The 22284-nt window shown below is 35.5% G+C and overlaps 1 protein-coding gene and 1 long non-coding RNA gene across 2 annotated transcripts in view; one reads left to right on the plus strand and one right to left on the minus strand.

The window, feature by feature from the left end:
* LOC104090776 (translation factor GUF1 homolog, chloroplastic) overlaps nucleotides 1-8847 on the minus strand; it is a 31860-nt gene extending 23013 nt beyond the window's left edge. Inside the window, exons 1-5 of the mRNA XM_070199504.1 lie at nucleotides 8438-8847; nucleotides 7514-7690; nucleotides 3721-3807; nucleotides 2120-2176; nucleotides 1873-1938 (exon numbers count right to left, since the gene is read on the minus strand). Of these exons, the coding sequence (XP_070055605.1) occupies nucleotides 1873-1938; nucleotides 2120-2176; nucleotides 3721-3807; nucleotides 7514-7690; nucleotides 8438-8677 (627 nt within the window). The 5' untranslated portion in view covers nucleotides 8678-8847. The remainder of the gene's footprint in view (nucleotides 1-1872; nucleotides 1939-2119; nucleotides 2177-3720; nucleotides 3808-7513; nucleotides 7691-8437) is intronic.
* Nucleotides 8848-9121: 274 nt separating this feature from the next.
* LOC104099991 (uncharacterized) lies at nucleotides 9122-13030 on the plus strand. Its single transcript, XR_687117.4, has 2 exons — nucleotides 9122-9573; nucleotides 12712-13030. It is a non-coding gene; the product is annotated as an uncharacterized lncRNA (long non-coding RNA).
* Nucleotides 13031-22284: the final 9254 nt, after the last annotated feature.

The following is a 22284-nucleotide window of genomic DNA, read 5'->3' on the forward strand; positions in this document are numbered from 1 at the left end:
GTCGTTGCCAAACTTAATGCTTAAATAATTTTTTTTTTAAAACGGCACTTAAGGCCCGCAAACCCGTCATGTCCCATCCTGTTTGTTAGCGGGGCGGGATAGGCCTACCGTTGCGTCCCGTCCCGTCCCATCCCGTTTGTTAGCGGAACGGGATGGGCCTACCGTTTCGTCCCATTTGTCCCGTCCCGCCACCGTCTCGGCTAAATGTCGTCCCGTCCCGTTGGACAACCATAGTTGGCAGTATAAATTTATACCTCTAACCAAACAAGGTATAAATTTAATCCCAGACTTAATCTAGGATATCTCATCGTATCCCACCTTATCCCATCAAATGTGGGATTATTTTATCCCATCTCTCGTGTGGTATAAATTAGTCCTGGGATTATTCCCAGGATTATAATCCCGGGATAATTTAATCCGCGTACCAAACGACCCCTTAGGAACCTTATATGGACAAGTGTAGCATTCTCTAACACCTTTTGGAAACCCTTAAACAAAGTTACTAAGGTCTCTACTAATTAGAAGCTCTGGTAACATGTAAAAGGAGAACAAAGAAAAGAGAAAAAGCTCTTAAGGAATTTGGTTGTTGATTATATATAAGAGGGGATCTTAAGGAATTTGGTTGTTTGATTATATACAAGAGGGGCTCCTTTTATAAGATTCTTAGTATACATTTTTTTGTTGATAAAGTACTAATTTAATGCCATATGTTTGGGCACAAAAATGCTCATATACAAGAAGTATACCAAAACTTAGAAAACCTACAAAAAGATATGATCTTCTACAAACAAACCCGGTTTTCTATAAATAAAGGAACCTCATGGGTGCACCAAGAGGAAATAAGGAATAAGAGGCTATTCCTCAATTGTACAAAGTTCATCTCTATATTTTCAAAAGCTCTCCTATTTCCTTCTCTCCAAAAAGCCCACAAAAGTGCTAGTGGAGCAACATTCCATGCCCTACATCTTCCCATTCTCCAACTACAATTCCAATTGAACATTAGCTCTTTCAAAGTGCCTGGGTTCACCCAAGCTTTTCCAAACCAACACAGGATTTCCCACCACAATCTCGAGGCTACCCGACAATCAAGGAGGAGATGGTCAACATCTTCAACCGAGCACTTATACATGAAGCACCAACTAATGCATGTAACCTTCCTCTTCCTCAGATTTTCGACCATCAATATCATCCCTCTTGTTGCCAAACAAGTGAAGGAGCACACTTTTCTCGGTACCTTAGGGATCCAACTAGATCTATGTGGAAATGCAACCTCCTCCATAACCAGGAGCTTCTCAAAGTATGACTTAGCAGAAAACACTCCATTGTTCCCCGCCCTCCACCTCCATACATTGTGGTTATCCTTCGGTGTTCCATGTTTGTGAAGCAAATAGACTAGGTTTTGGAATTCTGCCATTTCCCAGTTGTGAAAGTTCTTTGTGAACCTCAAATCAATTCTTAGTATATGTACAATAAGGTAAGTAATTAATTCCTACAAATTGAATATAGTATATGCTACAGAATATTCTTCATAAGATTCTCTACTCAAGTTCAATAAACTTAGACATGTAGTGAATGCAGACACATTTTAATATATATAACTTCGTAAATTCTCGACTTTCAATAGTTTTGAAAGCATAAACTAAGCCAATTTTAAAATTTTCAAAACCTTGATCATCTTTGAAATAGGATGCTATCACCTATTAGATGTCAAAATCATCAGGAATTGCTTGAAATTATTAAAATAAGTACAGCTTGTAACACCAGAAAAGAGCTGTTGATATTTGCCATAATTGAGATGTCTGATATAAGTATGTGCTTAGTATGTAATTCATGATATACCAATGATATACAGTAGCATTCCAACAAACGTACCGGGATGATCTCAAGATTGTTTTCCAATGCTAAATACACATTAGCCAGTGTTTGCGCCTCTACACCCTATAACATAAGAACTCAATTCAAAATTGGACACTGCAAAAAACTCCATTTATTGTAATAGGCATAAAATATGACAGTTCATATTCATTACCATATCAACTAATTAGAACTGCTACTTAGAATCATTGCATGTATTTTACGAATAGATTCTGAAATATACAGGAGGTAAATGTCTTTAAACCTGGGATGCATCAACAACAAGCAGTGCACCTTCACAGGCAGCAAGAGACCGAGAGACCTGATATTAATGAAGAATTAATATGGCATAAAATGGATATCTGTTCTGTGCTTCACAGGAAATAATTCCACAAATAAACCACCTTCGCCACACTATAAATGCATTGTGCAGTTTGGTGACTTTGGTCTGCTAATTTATAGCATATTGGGTGATTAGATCAAAGCACTTGAATAGTCACTAGAAAACAAAAGAGTTGTATCTAAGCTAGCGTTTCGCCATAGATTCCCAAATTTATTCTGAAAAATCTGATTTGGGTGAAGTTTGGTTTGAAGATGAAAATGTGTTTGGACATCTGTTTTGGGTGAAGTTTGGTTTGAAGATGAAAACGTGTTTGTACATCTGTTTTGGGTGAAGTTTGGTTTGGAAAAACATAAAACATGACTTATACCCACAAGTTCTAAAAACTATCATAAATACCCAACAATACCATTATCAATAACAGTCATTAAATTATCGCAAACCATAGTCCTGAACATAAATAAATTTGATACAAAATTATCATTTTTATAATGAACTACATGATACGCTATCAGATGACCGAGAAGAGGAAGCAACATCGTTACAAAATAATAAATGGTGGGCTCTTTTATAAAATACAAAAGCTTGGGGCAATTTTTAAAAAATATAATAGTGATATTTGGCCCAAAACCAGCTATTGAGCTGGTTTTGGGATTTGGCCAAAATGTAGGCAAAATCTATGGCCAAACATGTGTTTGCCAAATAAAACCCAAGTTTATTTTGGCAAAATTTATGGCCAAACGGGTCTTTAAGTGAAAATGCATTATTTTCATATTCAATACCAATTTTAATAGCCAACAGGTCATGTCAATAGAGATCGTATATATTTGAACATTTCCAAATCCAAATTATAAGAATCGCCAAGGAGTGGTGTATTTTACAGTCGGACCAACATATATTTGGGACCCAGACTCACTTGATCACCCCCTACCACGCAACTCAAAAATGAAATTTATAGAAAAGATCAGGAATATATTGAATTATGTGACCAGGTAAGGATTTGGAGGACATGTTATCTTATATTAGATAAATGCTAAAGTAGTATCAAATTGTTGGCCTCCAATCACCTTCAAGATCAATAAGAGTTGTACATCATAGTAGGCTTAACTTCTCCAATCTCTTTTGCTTTCGTTGAATCTTTTAGAATGGGCCAAATTAGCAACAACCACTAATAAGTGACATATGTCATGGTGAAAACAACTTACAATACCCTTGATGAGAAATTCATCACTTAAACCAAAAGAAATTGTTAGATAAGATACGAAAATTCATCACTTCAATTATGAGATGCTGATGCATTCATTCCACATGTATAGAAAATTTCACATGAGTGCAACACAAATTCCTTACTTTTTTGACAAAATTAACATCTTGCCCACTTATCCCGGAATATAAACCATGAAAACAACAACCATATGCATACAGAGTTTCTACCTTATAAGATCAGGATGGATGGTATATTGTAAACCAACCAAAATTGAGGGTTAGCACAACACTTTCATGTTAAGACCGTTCCTGCCACATACCTCATATGAGAAATCTACATGACCTGGAGTGTCAATCAGATTGAGGCAGTATGGCTCATTTTCATAAACGAAACGCATTCGAGCAGCCTGCAACAAAAAGCTACATGAATTTCCTTGGATTGCATCAGAATGACCAATACTGAGACAAAGAAAGGTTTCGAAAGCATATAAAACTTCCTCGAAACACAGACTGCAAATAAGAGCTATGCTCAACATTGCTTTCTTCCTCAAGCAAAAGTGAGTAGACTAAAGTAGTGAAGGTCACAATACATTTTGCAGGAACTGCGAGAGACTTAATGCTAACTGGTATCATCGACTCTTGGCCCTGGAAACTGATTTGGAAGACAAAACTGCCCACAAAAGTCATCTGCTACTCATGGACAGCTCTAAGGGGAGCTTGTCTCACACAAGATAACCTCTGTAGAAGGAGTTTCCAACTAGCTAATAGATGCTACATGTGCCAACAAAACTCGGAGTCTATTAACCATCTTCTTCTTCACTGCCCAGTAGCCACTTCCATGTGGTCTATGTTTTTTTCCATTATGGGAATAAGCTGGACCCTACCTCAGGGCATTAAGGAAGCAGTTGAAGGGTGGAACAGGTGGAAAGTTGACGGAGCCATCAGGAAAATCTGGAAGATGATCCCTCCTTGCATTTTTTGGGTCCTTTGGACAGAGAGGAATCGCAGATGTTTTGATGGAGTTTCCACTACTACTCATTTTTTGAAAGCTAAGGGTCTAGTGTACCTTTTTAGTTGGAGCAACCTCATCCCTGTAAATAACGTTGCCTCCTATCTAGATTTTATCAGTTCACTTACTTTGACTTGGACCATACTTTCGTTTCTTGTGTTTTTTTTTTTTGGTTGTTAGCTCTCCGACTGGATTTGAATCACATTGTAATGGAGCTAACAATGGCCTATTTTGTATTTCTGCATCCTCTGGATGCCATCAATGAATCATCTTACTTCATCAAAAAAAAACTGGTATCACATGGTTGCTCCAAAAATTTACAAAAGACATGAATGTTACTGTTAAGTGAACAAAGTATTTCAACCCATTCAAATGCTTTGTCTCTGAACAATCAACAATAGCACCACATGGGCTACCTCCCGTGCTACACTTCTTTGCTTTTCCTCCAGAACTTCCATCCTTTTAGCATTTCCTTTGTGTTGGGGCATTACCCCCTCAACTCCACCCATCTTCGAAACTAGGAATCATAGCCCATCTGCAACTGGGAAGTGGAGTAGAAAATGATATCCCCACATGCCTTCTTGCAGGGGCGGCCCAACCCTAAAGCAAGTGAACACTTGCTTTAGGCCCCAAATATTTAAGGGCCCCAAAATTACTAGTATTTTTTTTATATATAGTAGTATATTATTTATATAATTATCTTTTATTATTGATAAATTTATTTCTTTATTGTCATATTAATTTTTAATAACTCGATTTCTTCCTCTAATTAATATAACTAAAATAGTTTTCTGTCAATCTTATTTTATTTTTTTTAATTAATTATATTTCTCTATTCATTAGTTGGTCACGTAACTATATCTAATAATCTAACTTATTATTTATTTTCCTAACATAAATTATACTCTCTCCATCCCAATTTGTATGAAAGTATTTGACTGGAGATGGATTTTATGAAATAAAGGAAGGCTTTTGAAACTTGTAATCTTAAATAAATCATAAAAGTTTTTGGGCTAGAAATTATCTCATTAATGGTAAAAAGAAAAATCTAAAGTTGTATTGTTACCAAATATAGAAAGGGACTTACTAAAAAAAAGGAGTCACTTATGTTTTCTGGGTTCTCCCATTTCAGTTGTGATGCAATCAACGTTAAATTCATTTAATTTTTCTGTATTTTATAAAACTAAGTTCTCATTTTTTTTAATTCCACATCCTCACTTGTCTAATTTTTTTAAAAACGTTCATTAAATTTATATATATATATATATATATATATATATATATATATATATATATATATATATATATATATCACTTGTAATAATTTTTTTTAAAAACGATGCCAATAACATGTATGATGTATATATCACTTATCTTTCTTTTACAAGTGATATATATATATATATATATATATATATATATATATATATATATATATATATATATGTTAATTAAATTAAATTATATATATATATATTAAGGCCTCTTATTAAGATTTTGCTTTAGGCCTCCGATGAGGTTGGGCCGCCCCTGCCTTCTTGCACATGAAACACCCAGATGTATACTTGCTTTTCCCCAAGTTCTCCAGCATCAGGACAGCCTCACCTGCTGCTAGCCATGCAAAGAAACATAGGTGCTCTTGGAATTCACACTGAATAATTAGGAAAGCCCCTTCCTTCTCTTCTCATAGAACTTTGATAGCATAATCTTACTACGAAGAGACCATCTCTCTATCCCTCCCATATAGGTGGACTTTGTTCTCAGAAAGTGTTGAAATTTTTTTCGAAACAACTTTTCGATTTTTCTGAAAATATTTTTCCGACCAAATACCATCGAAGAAAAGTTTTTACATTTTTTGCAAAAACTGAAAAACTTTTTACTAGTGGCAAAAACTGAAACAAAATATCCAGAAACAAACACCACCTAAGATATTTTGCCAATATAAAGTTCACGCCAAATTCTAAAACTCAACCTCCTAGTATTGCGAGTTTCTCCTAAATGGAGGTCCTATACAGTTTTCGCTTCCCGTACCCTTAATATCCTAACCACGATTATTTTTTATTTTTTCTGGGAAGTGATATTACTGTAGCCCATCATACAAAGGTCTCGCCACTATCTTCTCTCCAAAAACATACACTAGTGCTATCTCCCACTTCGAATTCAATGTGTCCATAAATATCATCTCATATCTCATAATATCTCTCTACAACATTACTCCACACGACCCAAAGGTTTTGTTTGTTCCTCACCCCCTTTGTTGTATCCGCTTATCTCTCTCAACGGTAGCATTTCTCATTGACACAATTCTCAAGAAACAAACCTAACAGCCACATGCAAGTGAATAATGCAGGCCTCCTCCTTTAATCTAAGACAACATGCAGGTTCCCCCACATCCACCCCGCAAGAAATCCTTTTGAAGCCAGTCCATTCTATCAGAGATCAAAGAAACCAACTACTACTATGTCTCTATCCCAAGCTACTAGAGTTGGCAATATAAATCGTCACTATCGATTCCGCTCCATTTGGATCCATTTTATCCAAATATTTAATAGTTTGGGGGTTCTCTAACACGAAAGATTCTCTACATTTTCTACTGACATGCAAATTTCTAAACAGACTAAAAAGACTCTTAATAAATATTGGACCTAAATACCTAATGTAACATACCAACATGTCTAAACCTTTTAATTGGTATCATCTACGAATCGTTTGCTTCCATAATGTTCTATTTTCACTAAATTTGCATGGATTCCAAGAGATTTTAGGTCTTTAGAGAAAACTTCCTCTTATGTTATTTTAGGCATACCTCAATCTTCTTTTAACACATTCGAGCATCCTGGTTCCACGCCTACAAATGAGTGCATTTGGAGGTCTATGCAGTACATGACAAACTGTCTCAAAATATATTCTCTCATTTATCCTCTATGTCTGCTACCTGCAACCATTTCTGGTCTTGTCTAATATTGTATAACTGCACACATATTGTAACATATGTACTATCAAATTACCAAAACTACACCAGAAATGTTACTCAAAACTCACGCGTAAACCAAGTAGAACATTTTTGTTTCTTGTTGGGTTCTGGATTAATAAATAATGTGCACCTGTAATTTGATAGTGATGCCTCTTTCTCTCTCCAAATCCATATTATCCAGAAACTGTTCCTTCATTTCTCGGCTCTCTACAGTCCCCGTCATCTGCAGTAACTTATCTGCCAACGTCGATTTTCCATGATCAATATGTGCTATTATGCAGAAATTCCTTATATTCGAGATGGGCACCTACACACATACAAAATAGCAAATGCCAATTAATCCACCTAACGAAATATCATAAAACAATGAAAACCCAAAAGATTTAACTATAATTACTTAATAAGTGAGCTCATCGTGTAAATATTTTTTGTACCTTCAGCGCATAAATTAAAGTAAAAAACAAAAGGTGAAACAGACTTTTCATCCACCAAAAAAAGGATTTAAGTTATAGACACACGGACAGTTTAAGATTCTTTACACTATCAATGAATTTTAACATGTGATATCAGGTTAGCTGCAAATTTCAAATTTTAATTTGTGATAGCTGGTTAGTAACCATTTTTATTACATAGCCAATGTCATACTTATCAAAAGATTTACCTATATTTACCTAATCGGTAAAATGAATTTTAATATGTGATATCAGGTTAATTACTATTTTTATCAAATAATGCTTAACTTTAATTTACTGACCGGAAGGGGAGCCCTGGCGTAACTGGAAAAGTTGTTGCCATGTGACCAGGAGGTCACGGGTTCAAACCGTGGAAACAGCCTCTTGCAAAAATGCAGGATAAGACTGCGTACAATAAACACTTGTGATCGGCCCTTACCCGGATCCCGCGCATAGCGGTAGCTTAGTGCACCGGGCAATCTTTTTTTTAATTTCCTAACCAGGTCATTTAACTATAATTACTTAATAAGTGATCAAATTCTTTTACAACACCAGTGCATATAACTTAAACTTTAAAAAAAAAAAAGGCGCAATAAACAGACCTTCAATAGACGGTCTTTGCCAGCGCGGGCAGCAAGCTCAAGGTCAGTCGCAGCTGCTTGGCAATGCACACGCAAACTACTACGCCGCCGTCGTATGGACTGAGCTCCACTGAGTTTGCTTTTCAAGTTGTGACTGAAGTAGAGGTTTGAGGCAAGTTGAAAGCAATTGTGATGCGGCTGCTGAGTTTTAGCATTTGGGGAATGAATGAATTTGGGGCGGCAAAAAATCGTAGTGGCCATTTTCGAATGGCGCACTCTTAGAAATTGTACAGGAGAGGAGGCTATATCCTCTTTTCTGTTATTGGGGGCATTCGCTGGCTTTTCAGCCACAAGATGAAACGATAGGCGTGAAAATTTTTGCTCTGCTCTTCACGCGCGTAATGGGTGGTTAATTTGCTGGTTTTTCTTCCTTAGGACCATTGGATTATTCATTATATATCATCGCAATTTATCGGGTTAATTTTTGGTGTGATAACTTTACCCACTATAGTTGTACAATTATAAAATTATGTTTTATTATACTAGTTTGAGGTACGCGCACATTTCATATCGATTAAGTATAAAATTTTAAAAATTATACAATTATTATAAAACTATGTGATTGAGTTTTGAAATAAAATTTTAAAAAGCACAAATTGTTGAAAATGATGAATATTGTTCCTACTTAGGGATGGGTATAAAATCCGAAAAATCAAATTCCGAACCGGACCAAATTAATTCGGTATTTCGGTTTCATTTTTTTCGGTATTTCGGTCTAATTCGGTATTATATTTTCGATATTTCGGTATAACGGTACGGTCCTCGGTATTAGGATCTTGAAATTTCGGTATACCAAAATACCGAATTTTTAAAGACTTTTAAATTGAACCTATATCTATACATACTGCCCAGAACCCCAGCCCAACCTAATAAGGCCCAGCGCCCTAGCCCAACCCTTATCTCTAGTCTTTCATTCAATTAGGGATTAGGGGATAGGGAATTTAGAAAAAGGGATAGTTTCAGAAAGTCAGAAACGGCAAACGGCGATAGTTTCAGCCTTTCAGGCTTTCAGCCAAAACGAAGACTTCAAACTTCAAAGAGAACGGTTGCTGTGAGAATACTAAGAGATCGGCTACTGTGACTTCAAAGAATCAAAGGTATGTTTCTAGTTTCTTTAAAGGTATCATGTTTTTATTAACAAGTTTTCGATGGTGACCTTAATCTCCTCCGACGTTAAATAAAAGTTTCTGACGTTAACCAAATCGAAAAGCATTCTCTCCCTCCATTCCTTTGATTTTTCTTTCTGTCTCTGAATATCCAATTTAATTGTCATATCCAATTTGCATCTTGGCTTGAATCTTGAATAGGTTTGATATTTTGGGCATTTGAGTCGTATACATTGATTTCCTTTTTACTTGTTTATACTTAAAGTGATCAACGAATTTTGAATCTTAAAGTGTTTTATCGAATAATCTTGGTTTGCTTGATTGGGGAATGAATGGATTATTAGTTTCATTAGACCCATTCTGAAGTCCTTTCTTAATTACTAAAGTTAAGTTTCAATTATTCTTTTTTGTAAAATATCCACTAATGAAGGCTTCATCTCTCTCTTAGATTTTCTTTTTATTTAAGACTAAGTTACATATACTGCCTACTTTGGTGTTAACTTTTTAATATATAATTATTATAATTAATTTGAATATAACAAACTATCACTCTATTTTCATGTTACAATATCAAGCATGCTATAAAGACAAATTTAATTTGATTATATAATTATTTTACACGGCTTACCAATGTACAAGACTTAAATTCTTTTATCTTATCATTTCATTTCCAACATTGTAGAAAAAAATCTATTAAGGATATTAGAGATTCATTTAAGCAATAGCAACTAGTAGCAACTCGAATGAAGTTATGAAATATAAGTCTTAATTTATGTTTATATTTGTTTTAATTTTGTATAGATGGCAAATAAAAGTAGAGTAAGTGATGCCGGTTCAACTGAAAGTTTACCTATTACTGAAGATAGCAACACCAACACAATTGATACTCAAGATTCTAAGAAAAGAAAAGCCATGCAATCTAGATTCGAAGTTTGGCAATATTTTGATAAATTTGAGGTAAATGAGGTCAGTAAAGCAAGGTGTAGATGTTGTAAGCAAGCTTATGCTGCTAATTCATCTAGGAATGGAACAACAGGATTGAAAAATCATTTGGCTAGATACAAAGAATACCCACTTAACATTGATAAAGATAATAGTCAAACAAAGATAAATTTTCAATCTTGCCAAAATGATGGAGGATCACTTTGGAAATTTGATCAAGAAGTGGTTAGGAGGACCTTAATTGAGATGATAGTTATTGATGAACCACCATTTAGCTTTATAGAAAAGGAAGGGTTTATGAAATTTATGAGAATAACTCAACCACTATTTCGTCTTCCTTCTCGTACAACAATAACAAGGGATTGTTATGAAGTTTACGGTGAATTGAAGCAAAATCTAAGAAGGTCTTTTAGAGAAGCACAATCAAAAATTTGCCTCACAACAAACATATGGACTTCATTGTAAAAAATAAATTATATGTGTTTGACAGCCCACTTCATTGATAGGGATTGAAAGTTGCATAAAAGAATACTAAATTTTTGCCCTATCACTAGTCATAAGGGTGAAAAGATGGCTAAAGCTATTTCTAATTGTTTGCTTGAATAGAAATTAGATAAGGTGTTCACTATTACCGTGGATAATACTTTTTCAAATGATGTCACAGTCAAAGAATTGTCTAAAAAGTTAGATATGTGGAAAACTAATATGATGAGTGGTAAACATCTTCATGTGAGATGCATGACTCATATACTAAATCTAATTGTGCAAGATGGTTTGAAAAAAATTGATGCTTCTGTCATACGTGTTAGAAATATTGTGAGCTATGTAAGATCTTCGTATGCAAGGACCTTAAAGTTTAAACAGTGCTGTACACATGTAAAGGTAGAATGTACCAAAACATTGTATTTGGATGTTCCTACTAGGTGGAATTCCACCTATTTGATATTGGATACGACACAAAACTTTAAAAAGGCCTTTGACAAGTTTCATCTTTTTGATGATGGATTTTTTGCTTATCAATGTTCTCATCTTTGTGAAGATGGTAGTAGTGCAGGCCCTCTTGAATATGATGATTGGGTGAATGTGAGGATTGTGATAGTGTTTCTTGCAAGATTTCACGAGCTCACCAAAAAAGTTTCAGGTTCACGTTATGTCACTTGTAATTCTCATTTTAAGGATGTATCTGAACTTTATTGTCATTTGAAAATGTGTTTAATTAGTGAGGATGAGCATTTGAGAAAAATGACTAAGCGGATGCAAGAAAAGTTTAAGAAGTATTGGGGTGAGCCTGAAAAGATGAAAAAAATAATTTTTATTGCTTTCGTCTTGGATCCACGTAACAAATTTGAATATGTTAGCCTTGCACTTGAAGAGCTTTTTGGGGAGGAAAAAGGGAAAATAATAAATGTTGAGGTGTATGCTTATATGAATTCTTTGTTTGAAGAGTATTTAAAAAAGTATTCAACTGGATCTTGTCCTCAACCTCCATCTAGTTCTACTTCATCTAATAACGCATCTAATACATCTAGTGGGAGTGTTATAACTGCATCATTAATAAGGACAAAGATTCACTTGAAGAAACAAAAGGAAGACAATGGAAGTGGGGGTGCTAAATCGGAGTTGGATAAATACATTAGTGAAGAACAAGAGCCTTTTAGTGAAGAATTTGATATCTTAAGTTGGTGGAAAACACATGCTCCTAGATTTCCTATTCTTTCGGAGTTGGCTCGTGATGTGTTGGCCATTCCAATTTCTAGTGTGGCATCGGAATGTGCGTTTAGCACTGGTGGCCGTATTCTTGATTCATTTAGGAGTTCATTGACTCCTAAATGTGTGCAAGTTCTTGTTTGTGTTCAAGATTAGCTTAGAGAAGAGAAGAATCCTATTAGTGTTGAAGAAGACTTAGAGTATCTTGAGGAACTCGAGCTTGGTAAGCTTTAATATTTTGTGTGTATTTTAGTTCAAAATAATATATCATACTTGTTTATTTGTATGACATATTTGGTCTATCTTTAGATATGAAAAATAATGAAAGCACTACTAGCATTGTTTGATGTATAGTTGCAACTTGCAACTTGAGTGGTAAGTTTAATACTCTATTTGTTTGGTGATATACTTTTGTAGTTTTATTTTATTATCATAAAAAACTAATATTCTAACTTATGATTTATCTTTTTTTTTTTTTAGGTTCAAGTGCAATCATGCCCTGTGCTCCTAAAGTACGCTATCATATTTGGAAATATTTTGAGGTGAAAGAAGATAACGAAGAAGTTCGCAAAGTAGAGTGCAAACATTGTGGTCGAGTCTATAATGTTCATCCAAAGAAGGATGGCACATATAGTTTAAGGAAGCATATTAGGTGTTGTCTTGAGCGTCTTCCTGAAATCCGTATTTAAGAATTAAGACTAAGTTGATTCGAGACTATTAGTGTAAACTTGAATTGAGGGATGCCCTCTCTGTTTTTTTGTTGCCCCACTGAATCAATTTCATAGATTGTTAGATGAAATGGGTCGAAATGGATTTTCACCCGATTTTCATGCATTTAACATCATGCTTCATGCTCTTGGTAAAGGAGACAAACCGCCAGGAGAGGGCTGTCAGTGAATTGTGAATTCATTGAGTGAATTGTGAATTCATTGAGTGAATTGTGAATTCATTGTGTTGTAAGCTGTCAGGCGTCATAAGCTTATTTAGCAATTATTAAACCGAAACCGTACCGAACTAAAATAAAAAATACTGAACCATACCGAAATAATTTGGTACGGTATTTAGTATACACAACTGATAAACCGAATACCAAAATACCGAACCAAAATTCTTAAATACCGAACCGAAATACCGAATGCCCACCCCTATTCTTACTTAGCCAATTTAATAAAAAAAATTACATCACACAAAAGTACTCTAATATCTTATCATTACTTTAATATATGAGTTGTGCAATTATTTTAATAGCTTAGTCTCACGACCCCAATTTCCCTCTATAGGATGTCGTGATGGCACCTAGTATTTAAGACTAGGTAAGCCTAACAATTTGCGGAATAACTAAATATAAAACTGAACTCAAATCTCAACACATGATATATAAATAGAAACTGCGATTCAAATAATTACAACTCCCAAAACCCGATAGAAATGATTCACAAGCTTCTAAGAGAAAATACTAAGTGTCTTTATACATTAGAGTCTAAAGAGAATGAGGAAAATAACATAATAAGGGTAGAGGGAGACTCCGAGGTCTATGGACGCTAGCAAATATACCTTGGAGTCTCCACGTATGGTCGAGTTTACTTGTATCTGGCATGGTAAAAAGAACCTGGATCTGCACAAAAAGAAGTGCAGAAATATAGTATGAGTACACCACAACGGTACCCAGTAAGTGCCAAGCCTAACCTCAGTAGAGTAGTGACGAGGTCAGGTCAGGTCAAGGCCATAATGGAATAAAAGGAAATGAGACAGAGAATATAATAATACAATGAAATGACTCAGAAATGAACAACGAGAAATTTCAGAAAGGTAACAACACAGCAAATAGAGGTAAACAACAGGGGCGCTCTCGAGGTTGTCACGACCCAAACCGATGGGCCGCGACGGGCACCCGGTACCTTACTCAACCGAGTACGAATGTAACATATCTTTAGTATCATTCTATCATAGGTAAATGAACCGGAGTAAAACATGAGGGAATACAAACTTATACATATGACATACTGGCCTATAAGATCAAAATTACACCGAACATAGGCCGATAAGGCCATACAATCATTCACGTACACGACATATGTCTACAAGCCTCTAAGGATACATAATTGTCATAAAGATCGGGACAGAGCCTCGCCATACCAATCAACACATGTCCTAATCATACTGACCAATAGTAACTCCGGAGAAAATGGAGCGCACCAACATCTTCCGCTAAGCTGATAGCCTACTTGGAGGACTCTCGACCTGTCTATCGGGACCTGCGGGCATGAAACGCAACGTCCCCAGGAAAAAGAAACGTCAGTACAAATAATATATCGAGTATGTAAGGAATGAAAATCAGTAAGCAATAGACATGAGAGAAACATGGAGTAAAAGACTCAACATGTATGTCTGAATTAGCTTTGTGAATCAATTATATTTGCAATGTCATGCATATGCGTATAAATGCCATACCATGCATAAGTATATGCGTTCATAACATCATCAAGCCTCTGAGGGCATCCCATCATATCATCTCGGCCACTGTGGGCAAAATCATCAATGTATACCAGCTGATCAGGTGGTGGTGCGTATATAACGCCGTAACCTTTACGCGTATATATATATATATATATATATATATATATATATATATATATATATATATATATATATATATACGCGTATATAACGCCATCTGGTCATAGGTCAATGTACATGTATAAATGCATGAAATGCATAAGAAATACGTTAATAAAATTTCTCGTAATGTCATAAAATCAATATGCCTTTCGGATAAACTTTATCAAATACGTATTTTTATGAGACCCATGAACATAAGATATAATAATAATTCACATTGGGAATCAAGAATATAGACACCCTTAGAACTTTTATGAATAAAGTCATTTATGAAAGTTCTACGTTTGCACGTTTCGTTCGTATCATATGGATCATGCCAAAAAGAAAGAAGGGATAGCCTTAACATACCTTAACTCTATTGAGTCTGTAATACTTTCCAAGCAATTCTTCAAACAACTCAACTCAATCTACTATACCATAAGGAGGTTCAAAATTAGTGTTGAGTAAAGGCTAAGTCCGCAACTTAAACTAGTAGCTCGTTTATGTAAATTTGGGCAGCATCTCCCCAGTAACAAGAGCCTCCTCCTATACCATATACCAACAACAATAACCAGAGCAATCCAGCAATACATAATTATCAATAACACGAATAATACTATTGTCAACCACACAAACAATTCTCTTAATCCATAAGAGAAGGTAACCAATCCTACAATGAAACATGCGACATCTCCCAGTTCTTATCATTCCCTCAAGCCTACCATGGTCAAGGTAATACAATAACACAACTAGCAACTCCCACAACAAGTTTTACAACCCAAACTATGATACAACGAGTGGCAAGCTCGGCTACGATTATCAAACATACTTTTTCAATATTTTCTTTCCTTCAAAACACATATCAGTGATGACTACAACTATATATCCAAGCTACTCCAATGATTTTCAGTCACGAAAAAAAACTTAGAAAATTACCGAATAACTGATACAACAATAGCAACGTCAAAATACGAGTTTTCGCTATTAATCCCAAAATTCTCATCCTACAATTTAGCCATGACCTGGAAGAATTTAAATATACCAAGGAGAGGAAAATTATTACCTTGTTTTTCAAGAAATACACTTATTCCTCCTTACTTCACATAGAATAAAGCCCAGATTAACCAACATGCCAAAACAGAACAACGAGATCGAGGTGGTGCGCAAAACCTGTATATTGTTTTTGAGAAAGATTACACTCTTCTTCTAACTTACTTTGCTTCGAAGCCGATTTGAAATCATCCGGAGGAAACCATCGTAGGCATAATCTCTATGTTGTTCTTCACATTTTTCTTCCATACAAGGATATATCTTTACCTCCACACGTTGTAGCTCATATTTCTCAAGGGGACCTTTTTCTAAACTATGTTGAGAAGAGGCAAAAAATTTATTTCTTCCACACTTGCTAAACCGTTGCTGATGATATACATAGATCTTCAAGACATAAGTTTATCCATCAAAAGTAAATATAATAGTTGTAGTTAGTGGACAGTGGGGTCCACTCCCATTTGCCATCACTTTTGAATTTGATCCTAATCTTATATAATTCTTCTTTGAAATTCATCCGTCACTTTAGAGATGTAAGTATCTTATTTTGTGAATTCAAGAAGTTTTTTGTATTAGTGGGTGTGGGCTCCACACTTTGATGACTTTGGCCACAAGTCCTCTAATGTGCCACCAAATTACATGACTTAGGAGTTATTAATTTGGCCAAAACTTGCTGCTACGTTAGGAGCCTATCAAGTTTATCCAAAATAGTTTATCCCTTTTTTTAATCAACTTATTAATCCCCCACTAATCCAATAATTAACTAATTATCCACATAATTAAGAATTATCCCAAATTACTTAATATACTAATCATTTTTAACATACCTTATACACCTCACTATCATGGTCATGTCGTACCTTGTATGGCATAAGTCCATAAATACGGGGTATTATAGCTTGGACTGTATTTTATTCTCAAATTGTCAAACTTCGACGAAAACTCACTTTCTTCGATTCGCTTACTCTCTCACCTTCACAAATTTACTTATTATTTGTTTGAAGTAGCATTATACTTATAATCTCTAAATAATCTTGTACTTAAACTGAGGTCAATTATCTTACGAAAATTTCAACGTACAATACTACAGGGTGTAACATCGACGTAATACTGCGGGGTGTAACATCATTCCCCCCTTTGGAACATTCGTCCTCGAATGTTGACTGTTGCGCTTATTGGTCTCACAACCGGATATCTCTTATGAATAGTTTTAACACTGTCCTTGCCTTTTAGGCAACTATTCTGTGAATAAATCCAAAGGTCAGGGCATCCCCCCCTTTAGGCCTCTTTCTCATACCATGACTTATGGTCGGAATTCTTTTAATCTCGTAACTATTTCTACCTTCTATCATGCAGATTGTACGACTCTTACCTTGTATGTGCGCCTATGCGACTCTTCTCTCCTCTTTCCTCCAGATTTTAGCCAATCTCTAGGCCTCACTTTGTGAACGTATACAAAATTTGACAAGATGTCCCTCTGGGCATCTATAAGTATATTGAAGTTCTTCGCTCGGTACTTTGTCGAATTTACGAATATTGCTATATCTTATTTCATAGACCCGGTTCTCTACCACATGACTTTACTGCATCTAGGTAGGTCATACCATACCATAACTCTTACTTCAGTTTACCGTTACTGAGGTTTGCTACCAAACTCCAGGTTATTCTCGTTGTTTATCCTATATGTATAAATATGAGTCCTTTAATGCTTCTTCGTTACTGTTCATTTTAAGACTGATGGTCTCATCTCATACTTTGTAACTTTTATCCATCTATTGTTGATTTGATCTACAATCTACCACTGATAACTTGAAACTTCTTATGTAATACCTTGCCACTAGGGCTTACGTCTCATCGGGGAACATCTGGAGTGATTTTCCTGATCCATTCAGGGGTGATACTATACTTCAATAACCGTACTTCATATCATCCCAACGTGATTTATCCTAGGGGGGTATTCTAATAGTGTTCCATCCATGAAATCTCTTTTCTTTAAATTATTTCTTAATCAAAGGCCTAAGCGTCATCCTCTTATCTATCACCATTACACCCTTATTCTACTATCAGGACTGCATTTCATCTCTTCTAATTGCTCATATTCTTAGACTCCTTTGAGTTCGTTTAGACTGTACCGAGGTTTCTATAACTTATGAAAACCACCAGCTCTCTTATTTTGATGGCTTAATCTCGAGGCCTTACCTGTTCTCGTTACCTTCTCACTCATCTTTTTATATCCTTACTCTTATCTACCTAAAACTTTGTCACTCTATCATACTTTAGCTTGCGACCTACATATATATATATTTATACTACTTGCAATCTTCCTTTAAATTGCTAGCACCTTAGATTTCCTTTCGTGCCTTCTCAGTTTTCTTTAAATGTAAGCAATGACTTTTCCTGGTCGTTCTTCCACTTGTGGTATGAATACTTGGTTCATCTTAGTGCCCACACATGTTGGAATTCCATGCAACCTATATGATTTTGAATATCACTTTTTGATTTTTTTCTTCTTCCCGTTCATTAGCCACGATAGGTGCCACTTTCTTATGGAGTGCATACAATGTTGTTGTGAGACTGTTGTTACAAGACCATTTCTTCCTTATGTCACTATGCTTAAGTTGAAGCCTTCTTCCTTATTCCCGCATCTAGTCTTTCTTTGTAGTAATTAAGAGAGACCCTTTGACTCCTGTAAAGCTGCGAGCTTATTACATCGTATACCCGAAAGAATTTTTTTTTTTGACATTCTTACTCACATATAATTATCCTTAATTACTTACCTCTGCGTCCTTGTGCTCGTAAGGTTGATTCTGAACTGAAATTTTTGACTGTACAACCCCAACTCCTATCTGAATATTTCTCAAGGATTACGATGTCATCATATTTGCGAGACTGAATTCCCTATGTTGGGTTTCACTATGTTTATCTTGCACAACATGCTGATTTGTCAATATCCTCTTGTTTAGCCATGGCTAGGCTCTTCCTAAATCAACTACTAACTACACGTTAGTCCATTCTCATATCTATATTCTGCGTAATCTCTATTGGGTTATATCCTTTGTCTTATCGCACACTAGCTTCTTATGTATCCAGTGTTCATTTGCACTTATTTATCAATAACATCTAGTGATGGAACCCTTACTGCTTCTTCTCGGCATCATGCTTGCATAATGTCCTGGAGTCATATCATATATGTAGGATCTGAATAGATGCAATCTCATTCCTTTCACATTTTTATCGCATTCTTCCTTTACTATTCCATAATTACTTCTTCATCTTTGGCATTTTTTTAAAAAAATCTTCACTGACATCTTACTCGCCTTGCGGTAACCCTTCTATACCGGGGATAATTGAATTTCTTACGCACAAGGGTGACACTTAGTATAACTGGTACACTTAGTCCCTTAAGCTTAACTTGGATCACAGTGCTCGTGTTAGGGAAGCGTCTTCCTGAATGACCATTAAAGGTTATTCTTCTGTTGTCCATTCTATTATCGCCGGAACGTGATCTCTAAAATTCTCATGATGTCGGTTATTGTCAAATCATTCGGTCCCTAATTCATATTCATTTTATCTTGTTCACCATCTCATACTAGTTTATATTACTCCAGGGTCTAACGTTTCCTTATGGTAATCATGTTGGAGTCATCAAATTATTTCTCGAAAGAAGGATATAACTTTATGGCTTATACTCTTATATTGTTTCAAGGCATGTCTCCTCTTGTCTTTTCCTTCACTTGACTATAGACTCTGTCATCGTATCATATTTTGATTTACCGTTATCACCCATATATCACATCTTACTCATGATGCTTCATTTACTCTCTTCTTATTCTCCCGATAATATTTTTGTCTATCACTTTATTCTTAAATCTTCAACAAAACGTTCTTTCACTTTTAGCTCCCATTGCTTCATCTCACTAGCTCTTCAGAATGCCTAACATTCTTTTTTTTTCTCGGGGCTGGAGTCATACTAAGGTAAATATTTATCCCTTCTAAGATTCCAATGCCAATCTTCTAAATTTTTTGAACATTCTAGTATTCATATCTGATTGTACTATTTTAAGGTGCACGATCTGGGTATCTCACAAGGAGAACCATTACCACGTTTGCAATATCCCTCGGAAATATGAGCTAATGATAACAATCCATCCACAATTTTTTGGTTACTCTAACCCCAGCTGGATGTTGATATCACATCCTTCTCTTAAATTATATATGTTAGCTCCCACAGGGCATAACTAAAATGGGTGTTGTCAAGTGAATATATCTTTGTGATTGTTGAAAGTAACTCAGAATGCTTATATTTCTCTGCCTGAATTGTACATACAGATAATCTTCACTAACTGGGTACCTCGTATCCTTCTTCACCTAGCTTCTTTTACTTGTTGAAACTTGTATCTACCTTCTGATTCTCTCGTTGCTTTTTACCATAGGGGTAAATAGATATTAATGCCTTAGGGCTCCTTATCAAAGGCTCACACTTCGTAGTACACACATATCTACTTAAGGCCTTACATTTACTCATCATAAGCATGATGCAAAATCGAGTTCCTCTTACTCAACTCTTCTACAACCACATTCAATCTCTTACCAACTGTCTTTCTGGATGTAGATATCGTTGTATAATGAATAAAATAGAATTTAGGAATTTGAATTTCTTACAACCGAGCTCTACCACACGATCTAGAGTAAGAAGAAAGAGTGACAGTTCTAAATGCCTTGTAGCCTCCTGCTTATAAGTGTGATGCACAACACACCTATAAACAAGACTCTACTAGACATGGTTTGTAGACACCATAGGACAGAACTGCTCTGATACCACTTTTGTCACGACCCAAATCGATTGGCCGCGACGGGCACCCGGTACCTTACTCAACCGAGTAACAACATAACGTATCTTTCGTATCATTCTATCATAGGTAAATAAACTGGAGTAAAGCATGAGGGAATACAAACTTATACATATGACATACTGGCCTATAAGATCAAAATTACACTGAACATAGGCCGATGAGGCCATACAATCCTTTATGTACACGACATATGTCTACAAGCCTTTAAGGATACATAATTGTCATAAAGGTCGGGACAGAGTTCTGCCATACCAATCAGCACATATCCTAATCATACTAACCAATAGCAACTTCGGAGCAAATGGAGAGCACCAACATCTTTCGCTGAGCTGATAGACTACTTGGAGGACTCTCGGCCTGTCTATCGGGACCTGCGGCCATGAAACGCAGCGTCCCCAGAAAAAAGAAAAGTCAAAACAAATAATGTACCGAGTATGTAAGGAATGAAAATCAGTAAGCAATAGACATGAGAGAACACATGGAGTAAAAGACTCAACATGTATGTCTGAATTAGCTCTATGAATCAATTATATTTACAATGCCATAAATATGCATATAAATGTCATACCATGCATAGGTATATACGTTCATAACATCATCAAGCCTCTGAGGGCATCCCATCATATCATCTCGGCCACTGTGGGCAAAATCATCAATGTATACCAACTGATCAGGTGGTGGTGCGTATATAACGCCGTAACCTTTTCCCATATCCCATATACATATAATATACGCGTATATAACGCCATCTGTTCATGGGTCAATGTACATGTATAAATGCATGAAATGCATAAGTAATACGTTAATAAGATTTCTCGTAATGTCATAAAATCAATATGCCTTTCGGATAAACTTTATCAAATACGTATTTTTCTGAGACCCATAAACATAAGATATAATAATAATTCACATTGGGAATCAATAATATAGACACCCCTAGTACTTCTATGAATATAGTCATTTATGAAAGTTGTGCGTTTGCACGTTTCGTTTGTATCATATGGATCATGCCAAAAAGAAAGAAGGGATGGCCTTAACATACCTTAACTCTGTTGAGTCTGTAATACTTTCCAAGTAATTCTTCAAACAACTCAACTCAATCTACTAAGCATAAGGAGATTCAAAATTAGTGTTGAGTAAAGGCTAAGTCCGCAACTTAAACTAGTAGCTCGTTTACGTAAATTTGGGCAGCATCTCCCCCGTAACAAGAGCCTTCTCCTATACCATATACCAACAACAATAACCAGAGCAATACATCAATACATAATTATCAACAACACGAATAATACTATTGTCAACCACACGAACAATTCTCTTAATCCATAAGAGAAGGTAACTAATCCTATAATGAAACATGCGATATTTCCCTAGTTCTTATCATTCCCTCAAGCCTATCATGGTTAAGGTAATACAACAACACAACTAGCAACTCCCACAATAAGTTTTACAACCCAAACTATGATACAACAAGTGGAAAGCTCGGCTACGATTATCAAATATACTTCTTCAATATTTTCTTTCCTTCAAAACACATATCAATGATGACTACAACTAT

Source organism: Nicotiana tomentosiformis, chromosome 4, assembly GCF_000390325.3.
Source record: "Nicotiana tomentosiformis chromosome 4, ASM39032v3, whole genome shotgun sequence".
Lineage (NCBI taxonomy): Eukaryota > Viridiplantae > Streptophyta > Magnoliopsida > Solanales > Solanaceae > Nicotiana > Nicotiana tomentosiformis.